At 43.2% G+C, this 11,695-nt stretch overlaps 1 protein-coding gene across 1 annotated transcript; it reads right to left on the bottom strand.

Moving 5' to 3' along the window:
• Positions 1-276: 276 nt before the first annotated feature.
• skp2 (S-phase kinase-associated protein 2, E3 ubiquitin protein ligase) lies at positions 277-9,941 on the bottom strand. Its single transcript, XM_080477352.1, has 10 exons — positions 9,816-9,941; positions 8,988-9,223; positions 8,802-8,913; positions 7,688-7,831; positions 7,436-7,570; positions 5,708-5,806; positions 5,493-5,620; positions 3,054-3,105; positions 2,477-2,584; positions 277-1,603 (listed from the first exon to the last, which is right to left on the bottom strand). The coding sequence occupies exons 1-10, from the start codon at positions 9,827-9,829 to the stop codon at positions 1,384-1,386; spliced, it is 1,248 nt and encodes a 415-aa protein (XP_080333478.1). The 5' UTR covers positions 9,830-9,941; the 3' UTR covers positions 277-1,383.
• Positions 9,942-11,695: the final 1,754 nt, after the last annotated feature.

Here is an 11,695-nt window from a genome sequence, read left to right as displayed (position 1 = left end):
GAGAATGACGGAGTGAGTGAGGACGAAAGTTAAGTGAGTGAATTCCCATGTGAGTTGATGAGTGAGCAGGTTAGTAAGGATAGAGTTGTTTATGCCCACTCCCAGCAGTCACCACAGCCCTTTTTGCAGCTCGTTCCATCAAACACAAGCATCGACCCATTATTCTTCTAATAACCATCAAACAGTTCATGCGGTCGACGCTGAAGCACTCATTTAAAACGTGCTTTGTAAGTTTGGGAGATTAAAATGATTTTCTTTAAGGCTTTGATCATTTTTAGAACCTTTTATTGGGCAAGACCATATCTGGTTTCCAGCGCTGAGCTGAACACGATCCTGTCAGGAACCACGGCTCAGGCTCAGAAATCACCGTCACTGCACACACTCCACAAATACAAGTTGAAACGGCAGAGAAAAGCCACATGAACATGACAGACGCACTGCCGGCCAAAAGCTAATCTAAAAAGCTCTGCGCTCAGAAGACACGACGTTTTAGACGCTCTCAGACTCGGATGGTTTGGAGTTGCATTAGTGCTTGTGATGTGGCAGCCAAAGTATCTGGAACGCTCCATCAGCGCTGAAGTTCACTCGATGTTTCAGAAGAGCGGCGTCCATCCAGACAAGACGTTCATGTGTTGGTGACATGGTGTCAGAGCCTTCAGATTTGAAGCCGTCATGTTATGGTGATGGATGCTTCCGCCAAAGAAAAGGCCATTTAAAACCACGTTTGATTTAGTAGAATAAATCCCCGCTGGATGTAACTTCTTCTCCAATCACATTTAACATGAACTGAAAATTCAAACACTTCCCCAGATCTCCTTTACTTTGGAAACAGATCCAAGTCACATCTACAAACAGGCATTTCACCATCTTTGAGTTTATTGTGTGTTCTGTAACCAGCTACAGTGTGACATCCTTTTAAACACAAAGCCTGGTGATGCACAGATCTCCATGGAAACAGGTATATATATATATAACAGGAAGCAGAAGGTCAGAAACAACTGTTTTCACATTTACTCAGACATTAACGGGTTGAACAGTGTTTGCAGCGACGTGCTGCTGTCACCCTGGTACCTACTGGACTGAAGCTGAAGGTAAACTGATGAGTTAAGGACTGACTGAGCCACACACTTTAAAGCTCGCTGATTAAAACCAACACTTCTCTCATTATTATGTCAGAGAACGTCCCATGTTTAAAATGTCCCCAGCAGACTTCATGAATCTGGTGCGTCATCGTCTTTCTAAGCCCTTCAAAGCACTAAATATTTTAAAATATACATTATTAGAACCTACAACAGATTGAAACGTTGGGTGAACGCCTCCAACAGCGGTTTCCAACATTAAAAGCGGCCGTGCGAACGAGGAGTACTCCCAACAGCAGAGCAGCTACAGTCTGAACCTCAGCCTGCACCTCCGGCTCCACATGGCCAGGTCGCTGGGCGAGCCCACCAGCCTGCTGGCGGGGGTGGGCCGGGCCACGCTGGAGAAGGCCCGGGAGTTGATGCTGATGTGAGGCATCTCCTTCTTCAGGGCGGGCAGGTGGGCGTCCTGGCCCAGGCCGAACACGTCCAGCAGCGACAGCACCGGGAACGTCTGTCCCATGTCTCTGCAGAGATCACGGAGACACGTCAAGACAAGGACAGGAAAGTCTGAGGACTCAAAGATCCATGGAGCATAAAATAAACCGCAAGGACTGAAAGGCCGCCGACTAGAAAACCTTTTCAGCCTGCAGTTTTGTGAATATATGCACTTTTCCCCTCATATTTAAAATTCTGTAATTTTCAATGTAAAGTACACACACACACACACACACACACACACACACACACACACACACACACACACACACACACACACACACACACACACACACACACACGTAAAATAATTTTAAATTCAACTCTTCATATAGCAGCACATACAACGGAGTCATTTCCAGACATGAAAGAACCTTATCACATGTTAAACTTGACAAATTAACACACAACACAGCAGAAACTTAATAAAAACTAAATTACTCTTAAATCCTGATTTCCCTGAATCACTTCATCACATCTGATCCTGCCACATTTTCTATAACAGAGAAGTCAAATAAAGGTTTATTTCCCTCTGTTGAAGCAAGTTTGTTTTGGTGCACGGGATCCGTGAACAGACATGGATGTATTGTTTACAACCACTGACATAAAAGGCTCGATAGTAATGATAATATTGTTTTAAATCCAGACACACAACACTCAGAACTGTGTCAGAAGACAGGATGCAGGATGACTGGGCCATCTGAACCATTAGGAATATTTCAATCTCATTTTGAAATTTAGACTGGATTTTAAGTTAAACAATAAATATAAGACCATTTAAACTTTGTAAAATAGACTATGATGCAAATTATGAGTCTCACGCCTGTTAAACTAATTCCTCCATAGTCAAAGAGTCCTTTTTTTTTTGTCCTCTTCCATGTGTGTGTGTGTGTGTGTCTTACGTGAGAGCAGCAGTGTGGATGTGGTAGCAGCGGCTGAGGGACAGATGCAGCAGTGACGGCAGCTGCTTGAGGACGGGGAAGCTGTCGGCGGTCAGCAGGGTGCAGTCACTGAAACAGACCGAGGAGGAAGAGAATTAGATGAATGGATGATTTGATGTTTGATGATCTGCGTGTGGAAACAGTTCAGCCTTCTAGAATGTCAAGCATCCAGAGAGTCCAATTCAAAAATGTTTGCACATTGCAGCAGAGCAGTGCCCAGACATTAGATGTGTACAGGCATGGTTTTCCTGGCCTCACTAAAGCTATTTAAAAAAAATACAAATCCAATCTTAAAATATCTGCGGGAGCGTTGTAGTGTCCTCAGCATGTTCTCTATACTTGCATCCATTTATTGGTGTTTAACAGACGGTATTTTACAGTGTATTCAGTCTTGTATGGACGGATGAGGAGCTTCTACACTTCTTTCCTCAGGTCGTGCTTATTGAAGGAGTGCTCATTATAATAATAATAATAATAAGTCCAAGTTCACTGTGAACCTCATTCTACACTAGAAACCATCACAGTTTCCCATCCTCACCTCAGATCCAGAGTTTGAATGTGTGGACATCTGTCCACCAGCACCTTCACATCTGGAAGAGGAGAGACTCATTTGAGAAACTGAATGAAGACATGAAAGACCGGCTGCCAGGTGAAGACGTTTAATACACAGTGGTGTGAAAATATGTTTGCCCCCCCCCTCCTGACTTATTGACAAACAAAAGGGGGATTATAGAGTTGTGACCTGAATCCCATCAGATGGTGTGGCGTGACCTGAAAAAGGTGGCTCATGCTTGAAAACCCACCAATGTGACTGAATTACAACAATTCTGCAAAGATGAATGGACCAAAATTCATAAAGATTCCTTGCAAGTTACTGAAAAAACTAGTTGCTGCTGAAGGTTATCTGCTTTAGGGGACGATCACTTTTTCCACCCGGGGTCACGTAGGTTTTTTTTTCTCCTTTAATAAAGAAAACCTTAATATAAAAACTACATGTTGTGTTTACTTGTCTTGGACTAATATTCAAATTTGTTTGATCTGAAACATTTAAGTGTGACAAACATGCAACTACAAAAAAACCCAGGGAGGGGGCAAAACACTTTTTCACACCACTGTACTGACTAGTTCCAAACCACAGAGAGGATTCTCAAAAAACACAGAATTTAGTTTAATCCTTGATAAGTCATGTTTCATGGCTTAATGTAAACAAGACATTTTGACACAAAAGGATTGCACTTGTAAATAAAAGAAAAAAATCGTAAAAAGGTTTTTCTGTGGACATAGTGACATCTAGTGGTCACAGGTGGTATTTTCTAAGTGGCCTCTTAAAGTTGCTCTATTAGAAAAAAAATCTTTAAAACACATTTCCCATAAAACGGTCTCACTTCTGGACAGAGAATAAACCAACACATGAAGTAAAGACCATTTCCACACCACAGTTTTCTAATTCGTTCACGCCAAAGTCAATATGTTTACAAACAAACCAGACATTTGTAACCATCAAACTGTGTTTGTGTTTCTCTAACTGACTTCATCTTGGGAAAACCTGGCGCAAGGGTTTCTGGGAAGCTCCAGGGAAAACCTCAACATTCAGCCTGAAAACAGCCAGAGTCTCTCAAAGAAAAAGTCTTTAAGCCACGAGTCTGAAGTGTTGTTAAACTGATCGTCGATCGTTTTACAATTGCAAATCTGGATCTTGGGAGATCGTCTACAAATCTGGATCTTGTGACACAATGCCTCGGGGAAGCTTCGGGAGTTTCCGTGATGCTCCGATTGTCAACAAACCCGGAGATGTTTTGCAAATTTTAAATGCCGAAAATACACGTTTGAGTGCAATGACAAACTTCCTTCAGAAAGGTATTGACAACGTATTAGCAATGTACATCAACAACTAAAACTGGGATGTAAATATGTAAATTTTTTATTTTCACTTGGATTCTGGTAGAGGAACTTAAGGCCTCGTTCCCACTGTGCAGTATGTGTGCCGGGACGGGCTGTCATGCGTTTTCACTGACAAAAGTTGTGGACAGTATTTAAAGTCCCGTACCCGTTTCCATTTTTCATAACCCCTCCATTGGGGTACCGAGCACATCAGTACAGGAGGAGGAGCGACAACGCAGCCGTCTGCTGATTGGCCGTGACGATGGTCACTCTCGATAAGCCGCAATATTTAAATAGCTTATCGGCCGTTTGAACCCTCCCATTGTCTATTCCATACACCGCTGGGCTCACTGGTTGTTCTGCTACTTGGTTTATTGAAATGTCAGCGCTACACTGCCCCCTGGTGTTCTGACGGGGTGCCGACGCTCCTCTGTGTAACAGGAAAGGAGATTCAGCAGGAGCGGCACAAAACTGCTGGAGGCTCATGGCTTTGCTCTGACGCCTGAGCGACACGCATGTTCCGCGTTGGTCCTGTGTTTACCGTCACGTGATGACATCACATACTGCGCCGTAACGCAGCCGTTTACAACCCTGCCGACATTTTAACCGTACGCTCTGCGGTGGAACCACACAATAGCGTCGGGTCTAGGTTCGCTTTACTGCACCGTACTGCGCAGCGGAAACGAGGCTTAAAGGCGCTTTCACACCAGCACCGTTTGGTCCAGAGTTCATTGGGCCAGCGGTTAAAACTCAGCTGGACTCTGATCAGGGTAAAATAAGTGAACTGTGGTCCACTTGAAAATGTGGGTCTCAGTTTACTTACAAGTGAACCGAGTTCTGGTTCACAGCCAATTTTTAAACCTTGACAGGCCTGTTTTAATGTCGACAAACCACATTGTTGACAAATAATCTAAGTTACATGCAGTGTATTAAAAACTTTGACGTAGCAGAAGGTTAAAACAAGAATCCATCCTCCCGTTTCATTACACGACGGGTTTATAGAGTCTTTCAGCTCTGGTCAGACTTGTTGTAGTTTGTTCCAAACGTGAAGACCACCACCGATCGTTGTTATTTACATGCATTTCCCCTCACGTACCTTCCAGAGTGAGGCTCTCTCTGTAGCCACTGAGGTTGAGGTGTGTAACAGCAGGATTCACATTATGAACTACACTCTTTACATGATCGCCTCTGAAGTGACACCACGACACATTGAGCTGCGTCAGGCTGCAAAACAAGGAGGAAACACAGCGGGCGTCAGAGAGGGAATCAAAACTGACACATGGAGGAGGAATGAGAAGAGGGGGAGCGAACCTGCAGCAGGACCTCAGCAGGACGCCCAGAGGAAGAGCGGAGAACCCGGAGCAGCCGCTCAGGTTGAGCTGCACCAGGTCCGGGTTCAACGCCAGAGAGCTGGAGAGAGAAGTTGGTTTACAAGAGAGGACGACACTTTCACTGTCGTTTAACCAGCTGTTAAATACATTTAACCGACCGTTAACTTTAACAGCTCATCTTGTTGTTCAAAACTCGGTTAACTTTAACCAGGTGTTATCTTGACGTTAAAGTTAAAGCACCTCCGCTAACCTTTAAACGGGGATTGTCATTCACTGGCAGCGCTGCGTTCATGATAAGGTGGACCGTGGACTTTACTTTGATATAAGTCAATACTGTAATGAAGACCTGCGCCTTTATGGAGCCCTGGAGTGGCCATATAAAAAAACAAATAAAAAAAAGATATATATTGCGTAGAATTTAGATAATAATTAGTAAACTCAAACTAATAACTCGAGACACTGAGTTCCTATCTCGTTCCCTCGTATTATATTTTTTTACCAATGACGCTTTCATCCCGTCATATTTGCTGTTCTGGAGCTTTGAGATTAAATGATGTGGACCACATTAGATATTAGTGTTTTCTAACTAAAACATGTGAAATCCAGACGTGTTGAACTCACCTTGATCCAAAAAGAGAGGATCTAAATCTCAGCAGCTCCGAATCACGTCTCACCTCTTTACCATAAATAAATGAGCTTGGGACTTATTTGTCAACATTTGGGCATTACATCGTGACTTTCCGCTCCTTTCACTTTATTTCTGGACGTGTCTGAATCAAATGCTTCATCATGGAGGAATGGAGGTGTAGAATGATAGAACGCTGCTCTACAGCTGTTTCCAATAGCAACCTATGTAAACACACACTGATTAACAATAAAAGTTCTCTTTCACATGAAGCCATTAAAAAGGCTCAATTAATGGCAAAAAACTCCAAGCTTTCATTTACAGTAGTTTGTTTAGTAGTTACTGATGAACCAAACAGTTTGCTTTATTATAAAGAAGTGCTGTGGAGCGTCTCATAGCGGAGCAATACAGCCTCATACAGACCTCTCCCTTCGTGAATCTCACAGCCAGAGATTAAATGATCTCGTTCCCTCGCTTTATTAATTTGAGGTAACGACTTATTATCTTGTTCCCACGCGTTATTATTATTTGTCTCTATGGCCACTCAGTCCACTTTCTAGATCGTTCTCTCGGGTCAAAATTAAAAATAGATGAGGCAACATGATGCGTCATCCGATCATCCAGATCAGTTTTCATGTTCCACTTTAATATCCTGGCAGCAGCTTAGTTTGTCACGTTTTATGGTCGTTTAACAGACGAGATAAAAACACTGCGCTGCCGCCCACCACAATGTTTAAGACAAAACGCGGAAGCATGGAGACATGGAAGTGGGAGGAGCCTTGGGCGGAGCGGCGTCAGGGACGCCAACCACTGTTAACCTCAGATAACTGACGGCGAAGTTAACTAACAGGATGACCAACCATGTTTTGAACAACGCATATTTAACGGTCGGTTAGCTGATGGCGGTTGAAGGATTTAACTGGTTAACCACTGGTTAGGGCTTAACCAGTGGTTAAAGTAACCCAGTTTTGAACAACCTGGTCCTGGTCTGAAATAATTATGACCGTCAATGCGTCAGTTATTTCCATTGAACTGGTTCAAATTGAACACTTTTCTTTAATATTTGAAATGCTGCGGACGTACTTGATGATGGTGTCTGAGAGCTGCAGACCCTCCAGGCTCACGCACTGCAGCTGTGTGCAGTGACGGAGGATGCTCTCCAGGACAGAGGTGGGGATGATGGAGCTGGACAGGTCCAAGTGAGTGATCTGCAGAGGGCTGGACGTCACAAAGCAAACGGCTGCATTAACCAGCGTTTTCTTCTGCAGCTCCCGGAATTCTGACGCGGAAAAAACGAACTTCCAGCCACGGGAAGAAGCACAGTGCTGGACTCACCTGGCGTCGGTGAGGCGCAGCTCCTCCACGCAGGAGCGAGGGCAGCGAAGCCGACACACTCCAACCTTCAGCACCTGCTGCAGAGCGGGGCCCGCGTGGATCAACCCGTCCAGGTCCACACTGCTCCACAAACACTTGTCGAACCTGGAGCACATACATTGACGGTGGTGTCACACACGGCAGGAGCTCAAAGCAAATGGATCAAACAATCAAGGTTGGATAAAGCTGGATAGGAAATGTATGTTTCTGGTTTATCTTCTCACTATCGTGGCCTTTTGGAAGCGTTACTGTATTGCTCAAAAGGTCCCATCAGAATAATATGTCTTGGTTTTTTGTGCCTTGAGGTGATGTGTATTTGGTGCAACATAAATAAAAATTTAACTGAAATTTGGATCTTCGCTGAATAAAGGACAGATTCTAAATCGTTACTGCATTTAGAGACACACGTGAGCCACAAATGGAGGATATTACGTTTACACTTTTTGAATCAACAAGCATCATTTAAAAGCAGCATGAAATTACACTAATTCAACAAATGAAGTAAACAACGTTCTATTTTAAACGTTGCACGAACATAAAGGGAAACGTTTAAGAGTTTATGAGCTCGGCTCAGCCAAGATCAAAATGAGCTGCATGTGGAATCTTCTTGATGATTGTTGTTGTACAAGGAGCCCTTTCTGTGATCTGAATAACTTTTATGGCTTTAACATAAAATATTGATCCAATCTAGTGGAAACGGTGTCTGTGGAGATCAGCATTTAGGTCAAGTCGCATGTATGTGACTTCCACTTCATTGACATGAGACGGAGTCACAGATCTGCACCGGAGGAAGCGTCACCGACACAATATGAAAAGCTTTTTCTCAATCTTCTTTGTTCCCTCGTCATTTTGTCTTGATTTTGTCGGCTCGTATTGCAAAGCCACTGGAAAATAGATCTGGACGTGCTTCTTCTGCGCGTGTGGAGCACTTGGGCGTCGGATAACGTTCACGCTGTAGTCTGATGGAGGCTGCATTCTAAATGTGCCGTGAACGATCACGCAAAGAAATTGGATCTCAGCAAGAAATCGTGATCGAGCATCAAGAATCGCAGCGTTTACGTCGCCTTAGACTTACGCCAGACGATGCCACCGTACGCATACTGCAGACACTCTGACCAGGTCTTGCAGGCGGAGGTACATCAGGACCCTGAGAAGCAGCTCGTCCGGTAGGTGATCCCATGAAAGACCTGCAGAGACACACCGTATGAACGAGGACCACATTTGACCAAGTAGATACGTTCAGGTCAGACAGGTTCCCCACCTGTGCTGGGTTCTTTCCTCCTCCTGGACCTCCTGCCCAGAACAAACTGGCCATTTTCATTCTCCTTTCCCTTGCTGGCGGGCCACTGTTGTTTGTGTGGGGGGGACCACTGCTGGATACAGCTGGATGTGGGGGTGCATTCAGAGTCGAGGCCCTCACCGAGGCCTCCCCTCGGCTTGCTGCGCTTCATCCTGCAGGAGCCCTGCACATTCAGGCAGGGCAGCTCCTTCAGAGGCCTGCAAGCATGGAGGGAAGAAGCTCATCACTACCGCTCAATTACAACATGGAAATAAACACCTCGTCGTGGCCTGATCGGTCCCAGGAACCGGAGAGACATTCATCGAACACATGGAGTCCTTTCAAAAAGATCTGCTCTCTGCCCGCCATAATGCTGCAGCGAGCAACACTGAACCGCGCAAAATCTCTTCGAAAAGCCAAATGCTGGCACTTTGTCACTCCATTGCCGGGAGATCTGTGCTGCAGAGTTAATCTGCGTTACTTTCAGGAAGAATTACAGAGTTTAAACCGGAAAGTAGTGAGTGGAGGGCGGTCTGCCTGGGAGGAAAAGCGCGGTATCGACTGTTTTAACCTTCACTTCAGACTGAAACTCCTCGAAATAGCAGTTTCAAAATAATCCACAGGGATGAAGTATGAACGGAATAAGTAATAACATAAAGTAGTGACTTTATTTGCTGAATTAGGACAGCACAGCAAGCTAACTGAGAAGATTCGTGCTGCGCTCACGTGAGCCCATTGACGCACGTTACGCAAAATCCGATTCGGTGTGGAACTATACTAAGACGGGATCAAACTGTAAGACACACTTACCTTTTGTTCGGCATCTTCCCGGGAACAGACTTGAAATGTGACCCTGTGAAAATCGGCGGAGTTTTTCTGTTGCTGCCCTCCTGCAGAGACTCTTTAAACTCAGCGCCAGCCTGCAGCCTACGCGACTCACGCAATTTTACGTCCTACGTGTGACGTCATACGTTTTTTCGGCGAGCGGGCCAGGAGGCGTTCACGTGACAGAAAAGCGGCTACGGGCTTCACGTGGGGCCGCTGTCCATCATCCGACAGGAGCTCAGGTGTCAAACAGCTAAAACCTGCCGCTCGAGGCTTCATTTCTGCCCCTTAGAATTAACTTGGACACATTTGGTTCAACCTTAAAGTCTTTAATGCAGTGGAAGTTTGCTCAAATATGCCCTATAATTGTTCAAAGTTCAACTTTAAACAGATTTTTTTAAAAATCTGTTATGCGATATACTCTTTTATAACCAGATACCAACAAAAATACATTTGTCAGAGGTTACTCAATCTGCTTTGTTATGAGTAAAATAATCTTTCTTCATCAATAAATGGAACAAAAATAAATCTGTGGAATGAAATTGTGCTTCTTTTGTATTTATAATCAAAATACAACAAGCATTATGATACCACAATCCAAGTGATACCTTTCTTTTTAAGTTAGTTAGATAAAGAAAAACTAGGTAAAGATTTTAATCATTCAACAAACTAGGTCGTACTAAGACCACAAAAAGAACAGCCTCACAAAGACACCAGTTTAACAACAACAACAAAAAAGATCTACAATTTAGTCCGTAAAAGTGGATTTATTTCAAAATAAATCCACTTTTAGGTGTTGCTTTTAAGAGCACTCAGACAAAATGTTATATACATTATCTAATTTATGTGATGATACATTATCTCTAAATAATTTGTGGAGATATCAAGCCAAAACAAGATATAGACTGAAGAATACATTCGTCCCAACAAATTGCTGCTCTGTAATATTCTCTACAATATTCTACACGTCCTTTGTAAAACAATAACAACCAATTACATGAATTACATAATCCTAACAATGGATGCATGAGGAACTTATGCATGAGTTCAAATCAGGATTGGTCACAAGGTGCAGCGACAATGTTTCGCATTTTAAACTGTCCACTGTGTTCATCAACCTGCGTCCTCCTCATAACACCACAATCAGAATAACACTGTGGTGTTCAAACATGTAGTGCGTCGCAACTTCACTTCAATTACCCCCAAAGCAATCTCAAATACACTGGAACAAAATCTACTGCGTATCAAACAAGTACAATCTGTTCTGTTTGTCTTTCAGTAACTCCCTAAAGTAAGACACTAAGTCACAAAGGTTCATACCTTTGTTGTTTTTAATGATTAAAAGCACACATTTATATAACCTCTGGCTGAAAGCGCATTGTGTTGAGGGGGTAACACTTTTTTAAAAAAAAGGTCTGTCAAAAACTTTAAATGTATGAAAATGTTCACCGTTAGCTTAATGTTGGAAATGAGCAGGTTTTAATTTGCAGATGTAAAGATGGTGTACAGAATCAACATTGGGTTTTTTGTGGGTCTGGTGTGTTTTATATGTGTTAATGTGAATGGAAATTATTTCTGTTGGTGGGTGTTGGTGTTTAAACCTGGGTGGTAATTTATACAAATTGCAAGTAGAGGTTGTAGCAGCAAGGAGACTCAATGAATAAATGACCATTTCAACATGTGTATGAATAATGGCTTTTGCTAAATTATCTAAAAAAGGGTTGAAGGTAGCTTAGGTAAATGTGTTTTGAAAAATAAATCAAGTGATATTTGAAATGATCATGACATGTCTAAATATCAGAAACACATTTTAACCCAGTGTTTAGTTTTTGAGTTGCAATGTTGTTCTTATTCCAGTCAAAAGA

This window comes from Lipophrys pholis (assembly GCF_963383615.2).
Source record: "Lipophrys pholis genome assembly, chromosome: 12".
Lineage (NCBI taxonomy): Eukaryota > Metazoa > Chordata > Actinopteri > Blenniiformes > Blenniidae > Lipophrys > Lipophrys pholis.
Note: the sequence above shows the minus strand (reverse complement) of the source record. Positions and strands in the feature narration are given on the sequence as shown.

Coding starts and splice junctions, on each gene's coding strand:
- skp2 (XM_080477352.1), bottom strand. Junction 8,914..8,987: donor GAGGAAAGAACCCAGCACAG/GTGGGGAACCTG, acceptor GTGTCTCTGCAG/GTCTTTCATGGGATCACCTA. Junction 5,807..7,435: donor CTCTCAGACACCATCATCAA/GTACGTCCGCAG, acceptor TTCTCTCTCCAG/CTCTCTGGCGTTGAACCCGG.